The 23,703-nt window shown below is 40.4% G+C and overlaps 1 protein-coding gene across 3 annotated transcripts; it reads left to right on the top strand.

The window, feature by feature from the left end:
• The first annotated feature begins 996 nt into the window (after positions 1–996).
• LOC139532319 (zinc finger protein 271-like) lies at positions 997–23,703 on the top strand. Of its 3 annotated transcripts, none has more exons than XM_071329779.1 (2): positions 997–1,392; positions 20,541–23,703. In XM_071329779.1, the coding sequence occupies exons 1-2, from the start codon at positions 1,315–1,317 to the stop codon at positions 22,563–22,565; spliced, it is 2,103 nt and encodes a 700-aa protein (XP_071185880.1). In that variant the 5' UTR covers positions 997–1,314; the 3' UTR covers positions 22,566–23,703. The 3 variants fall into 3 exon arrangements, 1 of the variants encoding a protein (XP_071185880.1); XR_011666538.1 differs by lacking the exon at positions 20,541–23,703 and adding an exon at positions 11,362–12,221 and having other exon boundaries at positions 1,334–1,392; XR_011666537.1 differs by lacking the exons at positions 997–1,392; positions 20,541–23,703 and adding exons at positions 3,341–10,947; positions 11,362–12,221.

A 23,703-nucleotide genomic window follows, 5' to 3' on the forward strand; every position in this document is an offset into this window, starting at 1 on the left:
AAATTCTTGTTAATCTAACGGCACTGTCCAATTTACAGTAGCTATTACAGTAGAATAATACCATGCTATTGTTTGAGGAGAGTGCACAATTATGAACTTAAAAATATGTTAATAAACCAATTAGGCACATTTTGGCAGTCTTGCGACAACATTTTGAACAGATATGCAATGCTTCATTGGATTAGTCTAAAACTTTGCACATACACTGCTGCCATCTAGTGTCCAAAATCGAAATTGCGCCTGGGTTGTAATAATACATTATGGCCTTTCTCTTGCGTTTCAAAGATGATGATACAAAAAAAATTGTTTTTATTTTTATTATCTTTTACCAGATCTAATGTGTTATTCTCCTACATTAATTTCACATTTCCACAAAGTTCAAAGTGTTTCCTTTCAAATGGTATCAGGAATATCCATATCCTTGCTTCAGGTCCTGAGCTACAGGCAGTTAGATTTGGGTATGTCATTTTAGGCGGGGCGGGGCGGGGGGGTCGGATCCTTCTATCTATATATATATTTTACAATTATTTAACTAGGCAAGTCAGTTAAAAACAAATTATATCAGCAATGTTTTTTAAAAAGGCGGCAAATGAGGCTGAATGAACTGTTTCGCTGTCAGACAAGGCTCCGCTGATAGACAGGTGTAGTGGTGGTAATGATTCACTCCATGGTGCTGAAAAGAAAGCTCTGCTGTTGGGACAGATTTATGTAGGCCCTAACAGTTTGTGGGCACCTTTTGTCACCGTTATAATGCAATGAATGTATTGCTTGGTGTTGTGTAGTGGCTTTGGTGGCATGCATCCCAAAAAAATTGGGGGGGTTTGCCTCACCAAAATGTACAAGCTAAAATCAACACCGTCTCTCATTGACTTCTCTAAACCCAACAAACCCCGGCCTTGTCAGCCTCGTTTGCTTCACAAGCTTTCCTGGAAGTCTCGCGATGTTTCGCATCTGGTTTTAGAAAATCAATACTCTGCATTCAGACGTAAAGTGAAACGTATGCAAGCATTTTACGACACTTTGTTCTCAGTCGGTAGTTAGGCTTGCTGCGTTTTCTTGTTCTTTTTTAACCGTAACACGTTCTGACGTGAGAGAGGAATACCAGACAGTGGATAGACGTGCAGCAGCACAACAACGGTCGTGTGAGAATTTTTTTCTCCCACTTTGAATCAATTCTAACCAAAAGCTTCAATTTGCTACCTGCAAAAGCAGACAAAAATATTGTGTATAGAATAGAACAGCAGACTTGGTTGGTTTGCAGCCTCTGGTTTTACCCGCAACCCTTCTGTTTGGTTACAAAACACACCATAGAAAATGGCGGAACTTGAGAACGCAGGACTGCCCCAAACAATGCAGGAGACCCGAGATGAAGAGGAGCCGGGCAATTCAAAGGTAACATAATGACGCTGAGACTCCAATTTTTCACTTCAAAAGTATGCCAAACAAAAACCATCGATTGCAAAGTTAAACAAACCATACAACTCTTTGCACAATAACCCCTTTTAACAATTTCCACTGAAGATTTTACAAAAACACATTTACTCGGAACACTACAGATAACGTTTGTTAACAGAATGACAGTATAATCTCCATCAGTTTGTGACCACGTTTTCTAATATATATATATATATATATTTCGCTTATTGAACTACAGTAAGTGAATTGGATTAACACCCAGTAACATAATGATGGTAACAGAATGACATCCCTGATCTGTATTATACAGAAATCCATAATTATGAATGTCATTCTCTTCATGTTGATGCATCCTGAGTACACAAAAGGTAGAAAAATGTAATTTCTTCCTTTGCATGTTTGGATATTCTACACACTGGCTATTATTCTGAGTTCCGTCCCCAAACAAGACCACGTTTGGTTGGTCTGGACCTATCATAAACATCTATGTTTCACAAGTTTGGACATTAAAGTACAGTACAGTAGTGTAGAGTACAGTATAGTTCAGGAGAGTACACAGTAAATTATACTGAACTTTAGTGTACTAAACTCTACTGTACAGTACTCTATTGTACCCGACTATACTCTGCCCTACTTTTATTTTACTGTACTGTCCAAACTTGTGAAACAGACATCTGATTAGTTCAGATTTGGACTGACCAAATCTCAAGTCCAGGGTCTGTTGGTGCTCAGTGGGTGAGGATGCTGATTACAGTAAATGGAAAGAGAGGGGGCTAATCTGTAGGTTTCAGTAAGTGCAGGGGTAGTTAACATTATCTGGAGAGAGAGACAGGGAGAGGGAGGGGTTGTCCAGATGTCACAATCTTGCTTTGACCACCACCTGACAGAAAGAAAGTAGGTCTAGCTTTACTTCTGTGAGCTTAGAAAATATCTTAAAGATATGTGGGTTTTTGGTGACAGACTTACTTGCATTTACAGAAGGCAAATCATTTCTGCAAAACTACATTTAAATGTTGATATTAGTTGGCAGGTGTCTTTACACATGATTGTGTTTTTATGTATTTCTAATACATTTGATGACTTTCTGCTAGATGTTTTCTAAGACCCCTTTTCCATCTGTTTGACCAGTGTCTGAACAAACAGAGTAGAAACTAAAATGGACGACTAGAAAAAGCTCAAACCAAGTTTAATCCACCCTCTGGGTGCTTTAGCTGCAGACACAACATACAGGTCACACAAGCATATATTTATACCTTCCGACTAGGCAAGTCATCTCCTTGCATGTCTAAGATAAACAATCCTTCTCTGTTAGGCAGAAACACAGTAGGTTCCTCTTACTGGTATTGGCATTGCCTGCCTAATTCTATGATCCTCATGGAAGTGAGGTGTGTGTGTGTGTGTGGGGGGGGGGGGGGGGGGACTGTAATCAGGTGGTCTTCGGGGTGGGCCCCTGTGGCCCCCCTCCCAGCCAGTGTCTTCTCTCTTCAACTGTTGACCTTATCTCGAGTGGAGTTCCACATCCCCCATGGTCCTAGTTACAAAGCAACTGGCCTTCCTTATCATGAACTGAAACAAGACTGTTTGTCTTTGCCTCCTTGCTCAGGAATATTCATATTCAGCAACAAGTTTGAACAGAATATTAACTTTCTGAATATGAACTTTCTGCACTTCCCCTTTTCACACTGTAACTTTCCATACACAACGTTCCTATTCACACTTCATTGACTCCCAACATATACATTTCTTATACATGTAAAGTAATAACTTCTAGTATGGTAACATAAGTATATTTCAAGTTCGAATCCAACAGTCTCTTCTTTTTGAATAGTATTTCTATACTATTTAACATTTTAAATAAACGTTGACATTACTTATAAATGAACATAAAATAAAACATTATTCTTATTCCCACATTTGTTTTATATGTTCACACCTCTGAGATTTATGGCCTCTGGTTATATAATCTGATTCCATGGCATAAGGCCCTGGCCTCAAAATTCTAATCACACTCTTACTTCCCCCCTATCTGCCACTACCCCTCCTATTGTACAGCTGATAATGACATTTCAGCTGGAGCTTTTGATTTCTCTTCTTCCTTTGGGTTCCTAAGAGAGTGATGGCAAAAGACCTGAAAAGAAAACACACAATGAGCTGCATTAGTAATGCTTTAAGCTATGCATAATCATATATGGCAAAAACCGACGTTAGATTACATGACGTTTCCCACTCTCCCATAGCCTGGGCCTATACCTTTGGGAAACTGTTCTGCTTGGGACTACAAAAATGAAGGCTTTATACACCTCCTCATGCTTGTACCCAGACATTCCCCTCAGGCTACAGGTTTACAGGAGGTGTTCCCATGCCTGGCTGTTTGGAATGGTGGAAAGATAAGTGGTGTTGGGAGAGTGTCCAACTGTACAAAACTCTGAGTGACATGTTTCTTAATCACAGCCTGCAGGAGATGCGTTGCTACTAACACAGATAACTTCCCTTCTTGTGAGGTGGCTTCCTGTATGCAGGGATCTGTGGCTAGTCTTCAAAAATTTGCCTTCCTCGATGAACCCCTCACTAAAAGTTGATAATAGCGTCTGAAATGACAACATTATCCCTGCTACTACAGTGGTTGCTCCACTAAAAGTTTTGCGATTATGCTGCGGTACTTTGTGGTAATTTGTGGTTTAGTACGGTACCCTGCATCACCACTTCATTGCTCCAGACCAGCGCAAGGGGGAGTTAGAGCACTGATTATGCTTTTGGGTCCTACTGTGTCTGACAATGCATGGGTGACATAAACCTAAATAGAAACTGATAATTGTGCACGACTAAAACTGTTGTTACACTAAGGTTTTATTTTGTTCGGATTATTTTGCTCTTACTGTAGTACTGTAGGGCACTCCCGACCGGTCATGTTGTACAATGTCTGAGTGGCGCAACGGTCTAAGACACTGCATAGCAGTGCAAGCTGTGTTGCTACAGATGTTGGTTCAATACCCGTGCCGGCCTCAACTGGGAGACCCATGAGATGACTGAAGGTTTTTGGTTTTTCTCCCTCTAAAAAACATAAATAAATAATTCTAAATAACAAACTGGCTTTATTTAAAAATGAGTAACAATGTCTCACCCCATGTTCAAGAATAGCCTTTTTCTAACTCATTTTACGTTATTTGAAAACAAAATAATCTCCAAAATCACATTTTTAAACAAAGCGATTATTAATTTAGAATGATATAAAAGACCCTCAGATATTCTCACAGATATTATTAACCCTGTTATTAGCATGTGAACGTTTATTAGTCATGGTTCCCAAGTGGAGCAAAATGGGATGGCCTTGCAGTTCTCCAGCTGTATCAACTGAATTACAGAAATATTGGAACAAAGTTGTCTAATGAAGGTAAACAAATTGTTGCTTTCTGAAAAATACTCTTAACTTTTTTGGGATAGGGGGCAGTATTTTCACGTCCAGATGAAAAGCGTGCCCAAAGTAAACGGCCTGTTTCTCAGGCCCAGAAGCTAGGATATGCATATAATTGGTAGATTTAGATAGAAAACACTCAAAAGTTTCTAAAACTGTTAAAATCATGTCTGTGAGTATAACAGAACTGATATGGCAGGCGAACCCCGAGTACAAACCATCCCCAAATTGTTTTCTTCTTCAGCTTACCACTGTTTTCAATGGCTTGAACTTGAATTATAAGCCCAAGTCCTCCCAAATTGCAGTTCCTAGGGCTTCCATTAGATGTCAACAGTCTTTAGAAAGAGTTTCAGGCTGGTTTTTAGAAAAATGACCTGGAAATTTGAGTTTTTCTAGGTGGCTCCCATTTTGGCTTTAGTGATTCCAAGCGCGTGGAGGAAAGCGCGTTCTTTGTTATTTATCTCCGGTAAATACAATAACAATTCTCCGTCTGAAATGTGATTGTTTATTTGCGTATTAGGATACCTAAGGATTGATTATAAACGTTGTTTGACTTGTTTGGAAAAGTTTATTAGTAACGTTTGGGATTCATTTTGTATTTTGACGGAGAGAAACTGAGTGGATTATTGATTGATGCGCGCCAGCTAAACTGAGTTTTTATGGATATAAAAAATAACATTATCGAACAAAAGGACCATTTGTGATGTTTATGGGACATTTTGGAGTGCCAACAGAAGAAGATCTTCAAAGGTAAGGCATGAATTATATCGTTATTTCTGAGTTTTGTGTCGAGCCTGGCGAGTTAAAATATGATTGTCATGTGTTTGTTTGATGGGGTGCTGTCCTCAGATAATCACATGGTATGCTTTTGCCGTAAAGCCTTTTTGAAATCTGACACCTTGGCTGGATTAACAAGAAGTTATGAACAAATTATTATTTACAAGGACAGCCTACTCCTTCCTCCCCGTCGGGGAATTGAACCCCGGTCTCTCGTGTGCCCGCACAACACAGGGATTCTTTAGCTAAATGGCCCAGTACTGTAGCCTATTCCCGACCGTCACGTTGTACAGCGCCATATTTTCCGTTCCATCCTAACGGAAACCCAGAGATTATTAATCAACTGAATTCAGCAAAATTTCTTAAAATCAGTCCCATATACTTACAATTTTTTAAATTTTATTCTCTAATAAAGCCACTATTGAAGGCTATCAAATGCTTCTCAAAGATGGTGGTCAAACTAGTACTAACTAGCATTAATGGTACCAGTGGTTGGCACTTAAATAACATGCCATAGTATTCTGTGGCACCACGCAGGCTTTGCTGCAGTACGCTGCAACTTTTAAAGGACAAACCCCTGTACCACCATGTGAAGAGAGATGAACACAGGCGCATACACACACACACACGATAACATGAGCGCTATACACACATGTGCACATGGATTTTGTGTTTTAGAGTAGTGGCCTGAGGGCACACACTTAATGTGTTATGAAATCTGTTGTGAATGTAATGTTTTTAAAATGGTATAACACACTTAATTTTGCTGGACCCCATAATAAATACAAAGGGTCCTGGTATGCATGACATTCAACTTATCCTCATAGTAGTCTCAATATTGTGCTCAGTTAGTTATCTTTCCTTTACTGTGAGCTCTCCCCTGTACCACTACACAAAGTGGTATCATTCCCCAGAGACTTTATTACCTACTAACTTAATCTATGAGCCATGCAGATCTTTGCCATTGTCATATTCAATTATTCTTTCCCAATAACATTAATGCCTTGGTTTTTGGGGACTCCATAGATTGCACTGATATCGGTCCTGACAGAATATGCCACTAACACCTGACCCGTGACTCCCCCATCATATCATTTGCGCTGATTAAATTCTATCTCTGTCACTAGTTCAGCCCCTAAACAAGTTTTATAAATATGCCTTCATCTGCTCATATACCTCTTCCCCCTGACGCTTGACCATGAGAATAGTTTGGTTCCCATATTCATTCCTCGTGGTCTGCTGGTGTCTAAAACTTCCCTGACCACTTCACTCCTTTAGGGCATCACTGGTGAATATAACCTCTTCTTACGCGATGGCACTTCCCAAATCAAATGTTATTGGTCACATACACATGGTTAGCAGATGTTATTGTGAGTGTAGTGAAATGCTTGTGCAGTGTAGCAATATCAACAAGTAATCTAACAATTCCACAACAACCACCTAATACACACAAATGTAAGTAAAGGGATGGAATAAGAATATGTACATAAATATATGGATGTGCAATGACTGAGCGTTATAGGCAAGATGCAATAGATGGTATAGAATACAGTATATACATATGGGATGAGTAATGCAAGATATGTAAACATCATTATTAAAGGTGCATTAATAAAGTGACTAGTGATCCATTTGTTAGAGTGGCCAATGATTTCAAGTCTATGTAGGCAGCAGCCTCTCTGTTAGTGATGGCTGTTTAACAGTCTGATGGCCTTGAGATAGAAGCTGTTTTTCAGTCTCCCGGGCACAGCTTTGATGCACCTGTTCTGACCTCGCCTTCTGGATGGTAGCGGGGTGAACAGGCAGTAGCTCGGGTGGTTGTAGGCTGTGATTTATCTTTTGGGCCTTGCTGTGACATTGGGTGCTGTAGGTGTCTTGGAGGCAGGTCATTTTACCCCGGTGATCCCTCTGGAGAGCCCTGCGGTTGTGGGCGGTGCAGTTGCCGTACTAGGCGGTGATACAGCCCGACAGGATGCTCTCATTTGTGCATCTGTAAATGTTTGTGAGGGATTTAGGTGACAAGTCAAATATCTTCAGCCTCCTGAGGTTGAAGAGGCGATGTTGCGCCTTCTTCACCACACTCTGTGTGGGTGAACCATTTCAGTTTGTCTGTGATGTGTACGCCTAGGAACTTATAACTTTCCACCTTCTCCACTACTGTCCCGTCAATGTGGATAGGCGGGGTGCTCCCTCCGCTCTTTCCTGAAGTCCACGATCATCTCCTTTTGTTTTGTTGACGTTGAGTGAGAGGTTGTTTTCCTGACACCACACTCCGAGTGTCCTCTTCCCTGTAGGCTGTCTCCTCGTTGTTGTTGGTGATCAAGCCTACTACTGTTGTGTCGTCTGCAAACTTGATGATCGAGTTGGAGGCGTGCATGGCCACGAAGTCATGGGTGAACAGAGAGTACAGGAGGGGGCTGAGCACGCACCCTTGTGGGGCCGCAGTGTTGAGGCTCAGCAAAGTGGAGATGTTGTTTACTACCTTCACCACCTGGGGGCGGCCCGGTTGAGACCCAGGGCGTCAAGCTTAATGATGAGCTTTGGAGGGTACTATGGTGTTGAATGCTGAGCTGTAGTTGATGAACAGCATTCTTACATAGGTATTCCTCTTGTCTAGATGGGATAGGGCAGTGTGATGGCTATTGCATTGTCTGTGGACCTATTGGGTCGGTATGCAAATTGCTGTGGGTCTAGGGCAGGGGTGTCAAACTCAAATACCCAGTGGGCCAAAATGTAAAACCTGAACAAAGTCGAGGGCCAACATTGAACAAATGAACCTTTTAATATGGACCCAAACAAGTTTTGCTTTAACATTGAATATGGAACAAGCATCGCTTATTACCATACAATATATAATTTAATAGTGGAGACATGCAAAATCGAATTTCAAATGAAAAAACACATCAATGGCATTCATTTATTAAATAAATCAAATTTAAATAAAAATCGTATGCCTCTTTTCTATTTGCAGCCTTCTGATTTAAATACCAAAATAAACTTTTTCCACTGGCTAATAATTTTACAAATAAAATGCTTGCTTTTTCTCTGGGCATACGAGGTCACAAACTTTCACCATGCACTTTTTCACGAACTCTCCCTCATTAAAGGGCCGGGCTGATTTTGCGATCTCTGCTGCCACTATATAACTAGCCTTTACAGCAGCCTCACTTTGTGATGTGGCTTTTTTGAACATATTCTGTTGTGAAACCAAACTTCTTTTCATCTCCTCTACTTTCTGGCTCCTTTGAGTCATGTCCAGGTCCTTGTATTTGTCATGGTGTTTCGTTTCATAGTGTCGTCTAATGTTGTACTCCTTACTTACAGCCACGTTGACTCCACAAACAAGACAAACAGGTTTGTCTTTTACATATGTAAACAGATATTCTGCCTCCACTTGTCCAGAAAGCTCCTGTTTTCTGCCTTTCTTTTCGCCATTTTTGGGAAGGGATAGCGCGCTGACAGTTGTAGCGTCTATGTTGCTATGACTACTGTCACAGAGGAGAGGGCGTTTCTGGGTCCTGTCCTGATTGGCGCGTGAAAACAACAGCAGAGCATTATGGGATTCGTAGTATTAGCGGTGAATGCGCTGTATAATACCGGCGGGCCAGCTCTAGTAGTAATTTGGTATTGTCTCGCGGGCCAAATATAATTACCCCGCGGGCCAAATTTGGCCCGCGGGCCAGAGTTTGACACCCATGGTCTAGGGTGACAGGTAAGGTGAAGGTGATATGATCCTTAACTAGCCTCTCAAAGCACTTAATGATGACAGAAGTGAGTGCTACGGGGCAATATTCGTTTAGTTCAGTTACCCTTGCCTTCTTTGGTACAGGAACAATGATGGCCATCTTGAAGCATGTAGGGACAGCAGACTGGGATAGGGAGAGATTGAATATGTCCGTTAACACACCAGCCAGCTGGTCTACGCATGCTCTGAGGACTCCGCCTGGGCCAGCAGCTTTGCGAGGGTTAACACGTTTAAATGTCTTACTCACGTCAGCCATGGAGAAGGCGAGCCCACAGTCCTTGGTAGCGGGCCGCGTCGGTGGCACTGTGTTATCCTCAAAGCAGGCAACATGCCCCCCCCGCGGTGACGAAATTTCATCAGCTGGTGCAAATAACTGCCGGTCTCATGGTAATTGACCGTTAATTAACGTAAACACGTTTAGCATCTCCTTCTTTCCACACAGTCTACAAGCCACTGATGCAGACCGTTGGAACATCTACTTTTAAAAAGTCTAATAAATAAAGCACTCAACCACTCCACAAATTTCTTGTCCTAACTGACTTACCAAAACTATAGTTTGTTAACCTGATGAGGACCAGAGGGCACTATTTACACTTTGGGGGAAAATCGTTCCCAATTTAAACGGCCTCGTACTCAATTCTTGCTCGTACAATATGCATATTATTATTACTATTGGATAGAAAACACTCTCTAGTTTCTAAAACCGTTTGAATTTTGTCTGTGGGTAAAACAGAACTCTTTTGGCAGCACACTTTCTGACCAGGAAGTGGAAAGTCTGAATTCGATGCTCTGTTTAACCCTTTCATGCGTGAGTTCCAAATATCTCTAACGGTCGCCCCAGCGTGAGTTTTTTTATGCACGTGATATTAGAAAGTTCTCTCCATTCCAGAATGTGTTTGTTATGTAACAGTACATTTCATCCGCGCTGCCCTCAAACAAAAGCACGCAGCCTGTTTTTATTTGTCAATTTTAAATTATTTTCTAACAAGTTTTTTTATTTTCTAATAACAGTTTGAAATGAGGTGTGTTCCGCCTCATTCATTCACATAAAAGTAGTCATTTTTACTTTTGCGGACAAATTAATTTTTTTGACATTTCTGACCCGGACAAAATTCCCCAAACACTTCTCAATTGTTTGTGCAGGACATTTACTCATCTGCCGTCCTGCATACACGTGTTCATATTATTCCACCTGTCGCCTGCATCGAAATCAACGTTGTTTTCGTTACCAATAATACCTTTGGAAATGTGTGCGTTTCTATCAAAGTGCCTTATTACGTTATAATAGTTTCTGCATGTCGTGTTATGTCGTTTCTACTGTAGCATCATGTTTTTGTGTATATTCCTTATAACCGCGGACACGCGATGTAACGTTACTAATTTCATAACATTTATGGTGTTATACTCAATGCTTAGGTAGCTAGCTACATTCTCCTATTAGCTCTGGAAAACAATGCTAATTGCGTCAGGGAAGTATTAGCATGTGTTGTATTTTGAAGCTACCCTGGCCTTATGACTCCCAAGTGGCACAGCGTCTCAGTGCTAGAGGCGTCACTCCAGACACCCATCTTCAAATCAAGACTGCGTTTCTATCAAAGTAAGTGCCTAATTACGTTATTGTGTCGTGTTATACCGTTTCTACTATAGCTCACTGTGAATGGAGCATAATATATTTGTATATATTCCTTATAACCGCGGACACGCGAGGTAACGTTACTCATGTTACTCACCTTTTATGGTGTTATATTCAATCGTGTTTATGTAGCTAGTTACATTATTCTATTAGTTCTGTAAAACAATGCTAAATGCGTCAGAACTATTGGCATGTTGTATTTTGACGCTACCCTGGAAAAATTTAAAAATATCTTATACCACTTGGTCGTTTTCTGAGTACATTCCACAAAGCTGTTTATCATGTCCGCTGTATCCACTGCCCCCATTTTGAGGTAATAGTCAAGCACGCAGTCTGGTTTCATGTTTCTCTGTCTGGTTTGTTTCTCTCTCCCGTCAGGTGGTCCACTTTCCCTGTGGCCGACATGGTTGCTGTATGGACAGTGGAGAGGACATGGACGTCTCGTTTGTCATGCCGCTTTACTGCCAGCTGTTAACATTTCTTATTTTGTATAACGGGTCATTTAGGATGGTAGTAGCGTTGATGAAATGCAGTCATAGCAGCAGAACTAGAAAGCAGTCTTTACTGTCACCAGGAATGTATACATTTCACTAATTGTGGTTGTCCCCCACTCCTGGCTCTCTCTTATCCTGTAGCTCCAAGGCATAGCGATTGGTCTCTACTATGTCCCCCACCAGCTCCTCTGTCAGAAACAACTTGAAGCACTCTGCCTCAGTTGGAAATGGCAAGGGGCGTTGCACTCCAGACTGGGACTCATCAAAGCAAACACCAGGGCCAGGAGGGGTGAAACAGCAGGGCCAGGAGGGGTGAAACAGCAGGGCCAGGAGGGGTGAAATGACTGGTGGCCTTCCAGCTACCACAGAACTCCTGTACTTCATCCACTGTTGGTATGCCTCCATCACCACCAGCATCTTCAAAGGGAACTGGGACTTTGTCAGTGGACAAGGGAAATTCAGATTCAGGGTTCTCAATGGCTACAAGGTTGGGGGGCAGCTCCTCACTGTCACTGTCAGAATCTGATTCCTGACTTTCATACTCAGACTCATTGTCAGAATTTTAAAAAATCTCCAGAATTTCCACATTTGTTTGTTGTCTCCTTTTGAAAGACATTGCTAATGCTTCAGCTCATCTCACTAGCTACATACATAAACAACAACACTGAATGGTTTAGAGTGAGAGGGTACGTGGTTGACTGCCGGCACGCGCCACTTGTATCAATAAATCACTATCAGAAAATGTTTTGTGTGGCAATTATTTGTGTATTTACGGTTTTATTCACATGTTTTCAAATCTAGGTGACAAATCATGCATTCCGATTCTTGCACAGATTGTAATGGGCACATATGTGTGTGAAATACTTTTTTGAAGGTTGTACTGATTATGATGAGCTAAGCTAATTCCAGCTGTGTAGTCATGTTTGTTGACATTCAATGCATTCTGGGTTCACGTAATCGTCTGTTTGACCAAAGATGTTATAACAAAATGAGGTGAGTAAGAGTTCACTCGTTTTTTGAGAACTTCCGGAAATGAATGGTGGGATGTGAACGACGGTAGACGACACACCCCTTCAACATGCATACTATAAACAGACCAAACTCATCTCGTCTTCTCTTATTATCTTCGGTTTCTGTGAGGAAAAAAATCCATGGCTGCGCGCTGAAACTAATCGTCGGATTACTTTCGATTTCTAAAAAGTGCTTTACCTAATTATTTCGATCAATGGTGTGCTCACCCGTGATGTGATTAATTATACATAGTAATTGCTATTAGCTAATTCATATTGTAGTTTATGTCAGCCGAGAGTTAGAAAATATGACTGCTTGTGTTGGGTCAATCTTTCCTCAGCGCTAGGACAAATGTAGCCTACATTTTTCCGGTTAGGATGATTGTGTTATGCTATATATTCTTCTGTGAATATCTGAACATTGAATCCAAAAATAAACTGCTCACATTCTGGACATAACTTTGTAAGGACTGTGTTTGTGTAAATAGTTTCTGGAAAAAGTGTGGCCAGCTCAAACGCTGATTGTTGCGTCATTCGAAACTGGCTAGTTTCTGAAAAAAGTGTGGCCAGCTCAAACGCTGATTGTTGCGTCATTCGAAACTGGCCGTTCTAAACGAGCGTTCTAAATGAGTGTTCTAATCACACGGGTGTGATCGTACGCTTCAGGGACCACTGTAGAACGATCACACCCGTGTGATGGTACGTGTGAAAGGGTTAAGGACCTGCCTATAAATGGGCATGATACGTATGACTATACGTGCACGTCATACACCTTCCCCTAGATGTCAAGAGGAACTGAGAGAAGAAATGAGTTGATTATCTTGGCCTGAGATGGAATGAACCCTCTTGGAATGACGTGTCCTCCATTTTAGGTTTTTTGGAAGGCGCGTGGAGGGACCTGTAATTGCCTTCTGAAAAGCTGTCGTTACGGGCGAATACTATCTCCGGCTTTGATTTTATTTGATACATGTCACAATATCATCGTAAAGTATGTTTTTTCAATATAGTTTTATTAGAATATTGATATTTTTTCGGGACGTTAGGCGTGTTGCGTTGTCTGTGTTTGTTGACGATGGAGAGCTACTTGCCACTTGGCTAGTGCGCTTGCTAATTCAAGAGGGACAAAGGACATTCTAAAACCAAACAACGATTGTTCCCGACAAAGGACCTCTTGTACAACATTCTAATGGAAGCTCATAAAAAGTAGGACAAATTTTATGATTCTATTTCATATATCTGTCGAACTGTGTACTATTAGTTTTGCGCTCAGGTTTTGGTCACTATCTCGCCATAACCTAAGCCTTATGTCGTAAAGAAGTTATTTTTAGAATTCTAACACTGCGATTGCATTAAGAACTAGTGTATCTATCATTTCCTATACAACATGTATTTTTTTGTAATGTTTATGAATAGTTATTTGGTCAGAATAGGTGAGAGTCTAATAGAAATATCCGCACATTCTGGGAAAAAGATGCTACGTTAGCACAGTGTGTAACCACTGATTTCAGCTCTAAATATGCACATTTTCGAACAAAACATAAGTGTATGTATAACCTGATGTTATAGGACTGTCATCTGATGGAGCTTATCAAGGTTAGTCAAAAATTATATATCTTTTGCTGGTTTGTTACGATCGCTAACGTGCCTATTGCTATCGCTAACGTGCCTTGATGAATGAATGCGGTAGTGTGGTAGGCTATTGTAGTAAGCTAATATAATGCTATATTGTGTTTTCGCTGTAAAACACTTAAAAAATCTGAAATATTGGCTGGATTCACAAGATCTTTGTCTTTCATTTGCTGTACACCATCGATTTTTCAGAAATGTTTTATGATGAGTATTTAGGTATTGCACGTTGGTGTCTGTAATTACTCTGGCTGCTTCCGTGCTATTTCTGACGGTAGCTGTTATTGTAGCTGCAATGTAAAACTGATTTATAGCTCAAATATGCACATTTTTCGAACAAAACATAGATTTATTGTATAACATGTTATAAGACTGTCATCTGATGAAGTTGTTTCTTGGTTAGTTTGGTTGGTTCTTGGTTAGTTAGGTTGGCTTTGTGCATGCTACCTGTGCTGTGAAAAATGTCTGTCCTTTTTTTGTATTTGGTGGTGAGCTAACATAAATATACGTGGTGTTTTCGCTGTAAAACATTTTAAAAATCGGACATGTTGGCTGGATTCACAAGATGTGTATCTTTCAAATGCTGTATTGGACTTGTTAATGTGTGAAAGTTAAATATTTCAAAAAATATATTTTGAATTTCGCGCTCTGCCTTTTCAGTGGAATGTGGGAGGAGTTCCGCCTGCGGAACCCCAGAGCCAGACAGGTTAACATCTACTTTGTGCATGACACAAGTAATTTTTCCAACAACTGTTTACAGACAGATTATTTCACGTATAATTCACAATTCCAGTGGGTCAGAAGTTTACATACACTAAGTTGACTGTGCCTTTAAACGGCTTGGAAAATTCCAGAAAATGATATCATGGCTTTAGAAGCTTCTGATAGGCTAATTGACATCATTTGAGTCAATTGGAGGTTTACCTGTGGATGTATCTCAAGGCCTCCCTTTAAACTCACTGCCTCCTTGCTTTACATCATGGGAAAATCAAAAGAAATCAGCCAAGACCTCAGAAAAAAAATTGTAGACCTCCACAAGTCTGGTTCATCCTTGGGAGCAATTTCCAAATGCCTGAAGGTACCACGTTCATCTGTACAAACAATAGTACACAAGTATAAACACCATGGGACCACGCAGCCGTCATACCGCTCAGGAAGAAGACGCGTTCTGCCTCCTAGAGGTTTGGATAGAAAACACTCTAAAGTTTCCAAAACTGTTAAAATAATGTCTGTGGGTATAACAGAACTGATATGGCAGGTGAAAACCTGAGGAAAATCCATCCAGGAAGTGGGATATTTTTGATGTGTGTAGTTTTCAATTGAATGCCTATAGAGTATCTAATTGGTTAGGACCCAGATTGCAGTTCCTATGGCTTCCTCTAGATGTCAATAGTCTTTAGACATTGTTTCAGGCTTGTTTTCTGAAAAATGAGGAAGAATGAGACCATTCTTCCAGTGGACTAGAATGAAGCAGAGCTCCTTTGCGTGTGTGACCGATTGCGCGCCCTTCGTTCTTTTTCCTTTCTATTGAATACGCTATTGTCCGGTTGAAATATTATCGATTATTTAGACAATAGACAACCTGAGGATTAATTATAAACATCGTTTGACATGTTTCGACGAACTTTACCGGTACTATTAGGATGTATTCGTCTGCATGTTGTGACCGCCATTGAGCCAGTGGATTACTGAACAAAACGCACCAACAAAACAGAGTTTTTGGGACAAAGAGGAACTTTATCGAACAAAACTAACATTTATTGTGTAACAGGGACTCTTGTGACTGCAACCAGATGAAGCTCATCAAAGGTATGTGTTTAATTTTATCGCTATTTCTGACTTTTGTGACTCCTCTACTTGGCTTAAATGTTTGTATGCTTTTGGAAGCGGGGCGCTGTCCTCAGATAATCGCATGGTATGCTTTTGCCGTTAAGTCTTTTTGAAATCTGACACAGCGGCTGGATTAACAAGACGTTCATCTTTAAGCCGATGTATAACACTTGTATCTTTTATGAATGTTTATTATGAGTATTTCTGTATTTTGAATTTGGCGCTCTGCAATTTCACCGGATGTTGTCGAGGTGGGTCGCTAGCGGAACGCCTGCGCCAGAGAGGTTAACCTGTTTGGGATAGGGGACAGCATTTTCACGTTTGGATGAAAAGCGTGCCCAGAGTAAACTGCCTGCTACTCAGTCCCAGTTGCTAATATATGCATATTATTAGTAGATGTGGATAGAAAACATTCTGACGTTTCTAAAACAGTTTGAATGATGTCTGTGAGTATAACATAACTCATATGGCAGGCGAAAACCTGAGAAAAATCCAACCAGGAAGTGGGGAATCTGAGGTTTGTAGTTTTTCAACTCTTGGCCTATTGAATACACAGTGTCTATGGGGTCATATTGCACTTCCCAAGGCTTCCACTAGATGTCAACAGTCTTTAGAACCTTGTTTGATGCTTCTACTGTGAAGTGGGGGTGAATGAGAGGGGATTGAGTAAGGTCTCTCCCAGAGTGCCATGAGCTGACCATGCGCGTTCACGTGAGAGTTAGCTTGAGTTCCATTGCATTTCTGAAGACAAAGGAATTCTCCGGTTGGAACATTATTGAAGATTTATGTTAAAAACATCCTAAAGATTGATTCTATACTTCGTTTGACATGTTTCTACGGACTGTAACGGAACTTTTTGACTTTTCGTCTGCACCTAGTGATCGCGCGTCATGAATTTGGATTACTGGGCTAAACGCGCGAACAAAAAGGAGGTATTTAGATATAAAGATTAACTTTATCGAACAAATCAAACATTTATTATGGAACTGGGATTCCTGGGAGTGCATTCTGATGAAGATCATCAAAGGTAAGTGAATATTTATAATGCTATTTCTGACTTCTGTTGACTCCAACATGGCGGATATCTGTTTGGATTGATTTGTTGTCTGAGCGCCGTACTGAGATTATTGCATGGTTTGCTTTTTCCGTAAAGTTTTTTTAAATATTTTTTTTAAATCTGACACAGCGGTTGCATTAAGGAGAAGTATATCTTTAATTTTGTGAATAACACTTGTATCTTTTGTCAATGTTTATTATGAGTATTTCTGTAAATTGATGTGGCTCTGTGCAAATTCACGGGATGTTTTTGAGGCAAAGCCAAATGTAAACTGAGGTTTTTGCATATAAATATGAACTTGATCGAACAAAACATTCATGTATTGTGTAACATGTTGTCCCGGGAGTGTCATCTGATGAAGAATATCAAAGGTTAGTGATTCATTTTATCTCTATTTCTGCTTTTTGTGACTCCTTTCTTTGGTTGGAAAATCGCTGTATGCTTTCTGTGACTAGTTGCTGGCCTAACATAATGATATGTTCTGCTTTCGTCGAAAAGCCTTTTTGAAATCGGACACTGTGGTTGGATTAACGAGAAGTTTATCTTTAAAATGGTGTCTAATACTTGTATGTTTGAGAAATTTGAATTATGAGATTTCTGTTGATTGAATTTGGCGCCCTGCAATTTCATTGGCTGTTGGCGAGGGGTTCCCAGACAGGTTAAAGAGAAGTGATACTATCAAGAGCAGTGTGCAGGTTTCTTCTTTTTTCAAATTTTATTCAACTGTTACCATGCACCTACAAAAAGGAGAGCTCAGATGTGCGAATGCCTTTTTGAATTTAGAATATGACGGAATAAAATGTCTCACAAAATTGAAAAGCCCTAGTGTTTTCCTGAGTGTGCTATGAGTGTTTGGTCGTGCCAGAGAACTCATTGTCTCTACTCGATCGCGTGTAATGTGCTTTGTGCCTTTTGAAATCGAAACCCCCAGATATGTTACCTCCTGTTTTGCCAATTGGGCTTTCTTATATGATGCTTTGTGACCCTGCTCTGCCAAACAGTTTACTATTGTTGTAAGGTCTTGCATATGAGTTTCTTTGTCTTTCGACGCCAACAACAAATCATCTATGTACAGTACCAGACGGAACCCTCAAATGTACACTATTTTTTTTAGAGATTTTTTGTTGTTGTTGCTGTGTGTTACAAAGTTGGGCTGTTTGTAAATCCCATTGGTGCCCTTGCCCACATAAACTGCTCCCTCTGACATCAAAATCCGGACCAGTGTCGTGACTTCTACACAGCCAACTGCACTGACCAAAATCAGTTTTTCATGTCAAGCACGTTGTACTAGGGCTGGGCGGTATACCGTATTTTACTATATACCAGTATTGATGCACAGATCGATTTGGGTTTTTACTTTACCTTCTATAACGGTATTTGAATGTTTTGGTTTGTTAAATGTGATACACCGTGTCCATTTTTATAGTTTACTCCGCTACTTGTCATCCCTCTCCGCTCTCTCTCCACGCCGCTTTCCACCCAGACCTAGTCCCACCCTGTTACTCAAGGAGAACATTTGTTGTTGCTTGAACACAAGACACTTTCGTTCAGTCTGCATGGTCAATGCAGCACATGCAACAATGTTGATGACAACAATGTTGTTTCCACTTTGATCTTAATATAAATCCACAAGTGTTCTATAATTACAATATCAGTTTGTGTTTCTTACATCTGCAAACAGCTAGTTAGTATTTTCTTAGCAAGTTAAGCTAAAACGTGTTAGCCACTAATGCTAATCGCTAGTTAGCTGGCTAGCTAATAAAAGTACTGAGTCAGAGCAACCGTAGCTAGCTAATACAGCCTGTTACCAGTGCTGGTGGAGGCCTAAATCAGCATGTTGTTTATGCAACATTATCTTATAAATCAAAGAGGAATAGGCAAAGCATGAATATGTTGGCTATATGAATAAAGATTTTAATGTAGCCAAATATTATAGGGTCCCCAAGCAAACACGGAACATCACTTTGGTTCCTATCCTGTCACAAGAACTCGTCCATGGCATTTTCATTTGTTGTCATGTCAAACAACACTGTATTCAAAGTGCCCACTATAATTTATATTTTAACTATATAATTATAATAAATGTTCTATTTCCATGATTCCAAAAGTTCACCCAAGTGTTTATATAAATCGCAGTTGCAACATTTGGTTAAAAATAAGGCCTAGTATTTTTGCCCATATCGTGGCAGTGTGGAAATTATCTCACACGAGTGCAGGAAATGCAGAAATTGATGGAAATGCAGGAAATTATTTTAGGTTGATGTTGAATTGAACAGTAAAACAACTTGAATGGAGAAAGACCCATTGAAATCATTTAGAATTTATGTGTTGCCATCCTAGGATCACTCACTACTCATAAAGCAAATTTAGCACTTTTATTAACCAAAAACATAAAATACCGTCAAAAATTTGTAAAGTGCCATGGTATTTTGGCCATATCACCCAGCACTACGCTGTACCATTCTGAGTCTGAGGGAATAGATGCCAAAAGGTCTGCCAAATCTGCTACTACTGTTGTGATTTTCACTGCATGTTTGTTTATGCCGTGAAAACTCACTTTAAACGCAATTTTAGTCCTTTCTTTACTGGAAATAAAGGGCTGTTGCATCTGGCTGATCCTCGTACCGCTATTTCTTATCTAACTAGGCAAGTCAGTTAAGGACAAATTCTTATTTACAATGACGGCTATGCCTCGCTCTAGTAATATTGCCACCGATTTCTCAGCCTCCGGTTTAATAGGATATTGCTTTATCGGTGGCAGTGGATGTACCTCCACCACAACAGGCTTGCAGCCTTCAATCAGACCGCAATCTAATGCATCCTGAAACAACTATTGCTCGGCTTTCACCGTCTGTACCAATTTTAATTTGGTATCTTTTGAGAATCCACTCCCCTGGCTTTTCGCAGAGATTATCCAACCCCAACATTGGTTCCACACCCGTTGCCATGTAAAATTAGCATGGTATTGTTACTGGTCCTATGATATAGGACATGGATAATTGTTGTATCGCTTTCGATTCCGCCCGTTACCCCGCTGAATGTGCTACTTTTTCCCCCCCTGTCGCAAATGTAGCTAATTTCTCATCGTAAGGAATCAGTGATATTTGAGCGCCTGTATCTACTAGGAAGTTGTGTGAGACTTGGCCTCCTACATCTCCTTCCACATAGAAACCGTTATCTTGCTGAACCACAATTGACTGCACAGAGGCCAGATATACAGTACCAGTCAAAAGTTTGGACACCTACTCATTACAGGTTTTTTTCTTCATTTTCCCCCTATTTTCTACATTGTAGAATAATAGTGGTGTGTCAACTTTTGACTGGTACTTTATATAACAAAATATTCCTAACTGCTGTTAAAACTTCTTGTGAATAGGGGGGCACTGTTTTCACTTTGGAAAAAATCGTGCCCAAATTAAACGGCCTCGTACTCTGTTCTATCTATGAAACATAGATAATATAGCCTATTACAAAATGTTGTTTTAGAGAACAGTGACTATAGGCCTACTGGTAATTATGCTATTTTAAATGTTTTTCCAGGAAGAGGAGATGGTCACCTCAGAAGACCTGCAACATGACAACCTGATTGAGCAGGAACACTTCCACAGTTCTAATAATGAGCAGCAAGATGGATATTTGGTAGTTAGGAGGAATGTAATATTAGAACGAACTAAATTCAACCAAAGACAACAGGAAGCAGGAGAGACAGCTGATGATTTTATCTCTGCACTTCATTGTTTGTCAGAACATTGTGGTTATGGAGGTCTGCTCAGTGAGATGATAAGAGACAGACTAGTCATGGGCTTACGTGACAGAAGACTGTCTGAGCAATTACAAATGGACCCAGAAATAACACTGGATGAAGCTGTCACATGCATTCGTCAAACTGAACTTTTGGAAAAGCAACAGGACCTGCCAGAGAATAACTTCAAAGCTGCCAGCAGTGCCGCAAATGTAGACAGTGTGCTTTCACATAGCAAACATCAATGCCCAGCCAATGTCCAGTGCCAATCGGAGAAGAATAGAAACTCAGAAAGACCACAACAACACCAAACAACGCAGGAGAATGGAGAGGAGCCCCAAGATACTGGTGGCACTGATGAGTGGATTGAGGGTTTCAGTCCTGGAGGAGAGAAGCCACACTACTGCTCCGACTGCAGTAAGAGCTTTAGAAAAGTGAGGGATCTTATAAGACACCAGCGAACACATACTGGAGAGAAGCCTCACCACTGCCCTGATTGTGAACAAAGTTTTGCTCGATTAGATCGTCTTAAGTCACACCAACTAACACATACAGGAGTGAAGGCTCACCAATGCCCTGATTGTGACAAAAGTTATTCTCAATCGTATCATTTGAAAAGACACCACCAGCGGAAGCATATGAAAGAGAAATACTTCCACTGCAATCATTGTGAGGAACTTTTCTCCAGACCTAAAGATCTAAAATCACACATGCATGTACATGCTGGAGAAAAGGCATACCTTCAGCAAGAAACTCATACAGGTAAGAAGCCTTACCACTGCTCCGAAATAAACCAGTGCTCCGACTGTGGGAAGAGCTTTCGACAAGTGGGGGATCTTAAAAGACACCAACGAACGCATACTGGAGAGAAGCCTTACCACTGCACTGATTGCGACAGAGGTTTCGGTCGATTAGATCGCCTTAAGTCACACCAGCTAACACATACAGGAGTGAAGGCTCACCAATGCCCTGACTGTGACAAAAGTTATTCTCAATCGTATCATTTGAAAAGACACCACCAGCGGAAGCATATGAAAGGGAAATACTTCCACTGCAATGTTTGTGAGGAACTTTTCTCCAAACCAGAAGATCTAAAAACACACATGTATGTACATGCTGGAGAAAATGCATACCTTCCACAAGACACTCATGCAGGAAAGAAACCTTACCACTGTTCAAGGTGTGATAAAAGATTTCCTGACATGGCAAAACTAAGATCACACCTTCCAGTACATACTGGAGACCTTGCACTCCACTGTTCTGACTGTGGAAAGTGTTTCCTAAACAAGGCAAAGTTTGAAAGACATCAAAGAACACACACTGGAAGTGTACTATACCTTTGCACTGACTGTGGGGAGGGTTTTACAAATATGCAACAGTTGGAAAGGCACCAGCGAATGCACACTGGAGAGAAACCATACCACTGCACTGATTGTGGGAAGAGTTTTGCTCTTGAAAAAACGTTTAAGTGTCACAAGCAAGCACACAAGTTCAAACTCTCTGGAGAAAGAGCAGCCTATCCTTGCTCAGAATGTGGAAATACTTTTTCTCGTTCATGTGACGTGATGACTCATGTGAGACGGGTGCATAATAAAGAGAGACCTTTCCAGTGCTCCTGCTGTGGAAAAAGATTTTTCCAAAAGAACTCTCTTACAATACACATGAGAAGTCACACTGGAGAGAAACCGTACCACTGCTCAGACTGTGGACAAAGCTTCTCCCAAATTAACGACAGAAAACGTCACCAGAAGAGGCAACACTCTGGAGAGGAGACGACCTCTATTCTGCAGTCTGAAAAGAAAAGTCACAGAGACACTCAATAAGAAAGGACTACTACAACAAAGACACAAAAATGCAATATAGTAACAGTATCACTGTGTTATTGCTGATTTTCTTTTAATTTATATTTTTACTTTTGTCAAACACAATTTTTTTTAAATGAATAGTCAACTTTATTTTTTAAATCACTGTTTTTAAATGTTCTTATCACTCTAGTTTACTCCCTGCATAAATGGTATTTATCATCCTCCCATTTATCAATCCTCCCCTGTACCTAAAGCATTCCATAAGGCCAAACAACCAAATGGGTAATTATTTGCCCAGTTGAACTACCCAAAATACTATAAACAAAGATTACAACTGTTGTAAATATGGGCTATTAGAACTAAGGTGAATATCAGCAATGTGATCATCAGAGTATAAATAATTTACAAGCCAAGATGTATTGAATAATTTGGGAAATCAAATCTAAAAACAACAATTTGTCAGTATTCAAACTGGAGAACAGTTATTAGATGTCCATGTTATTCAGGTTGGCATGTACTCTCTTATTTCTTACCTCTGAAACAGCGGTCAGATGATAACGGTAGCTACTGATAGTTTTTTTTTGTTTTTTTTGTTCAATTTTTTAAGTGTCTTTAATCGTAAAAGCCTTTTCCACATCTCTTGCATGAGTATGGTCTGACTCCTGTGTGCACTTGCATGTTGGCTGCGACATGAATGGCTTGGCTGAATCTTCTCCCGCTGACATCACAGCTGAAAGGCTTCTCTCATGGACTCGCCTTTTGAGATCACTGATGAGTTGAAAGTCTCCCACAGCCACTCCGCTTGTGTGGTTTTCTCACCTGTATTGATCAGCTCATGTATTTTAAGAGATTAATTTGTAATAAGTCTCTTTCCACAACAGTCCTAAGCATTGGGCTTCACTCCAGTGTGTAATTTCTGGTGATATTCAGAAGTAGCTTTATGGAGAAGTTTTTCCGCATGTGAAACAAATGTATATGTTTTTCCTGTGTGAATTCATCCATGTGTTTTTAGAGAACTGATGGAGCTGAAGCCCTTCAAACATATCTCACAGCTGAAAGGTTTTGGTTGTCTCATTCCTTGAGTGTGTTAACCATTACATGTGTGTGAGAGCTTGTATATTCTCAGTTGATAATTGTAATAAATTCTTTACACATA

This window comes from Salvelinus alpinus, chromosome 10, assembly GCF_045679555.1.
Source record: "Salvelinus alpinus chromosome 10, SLU_Salpinus.1, whole genome shotgun sequence".
NCBI lineage: Eukaryota > Metazoa > Chordata > Actinopteri > Salmoniformes > Salmonidae > Salvelinus > Salvelinus alpinus.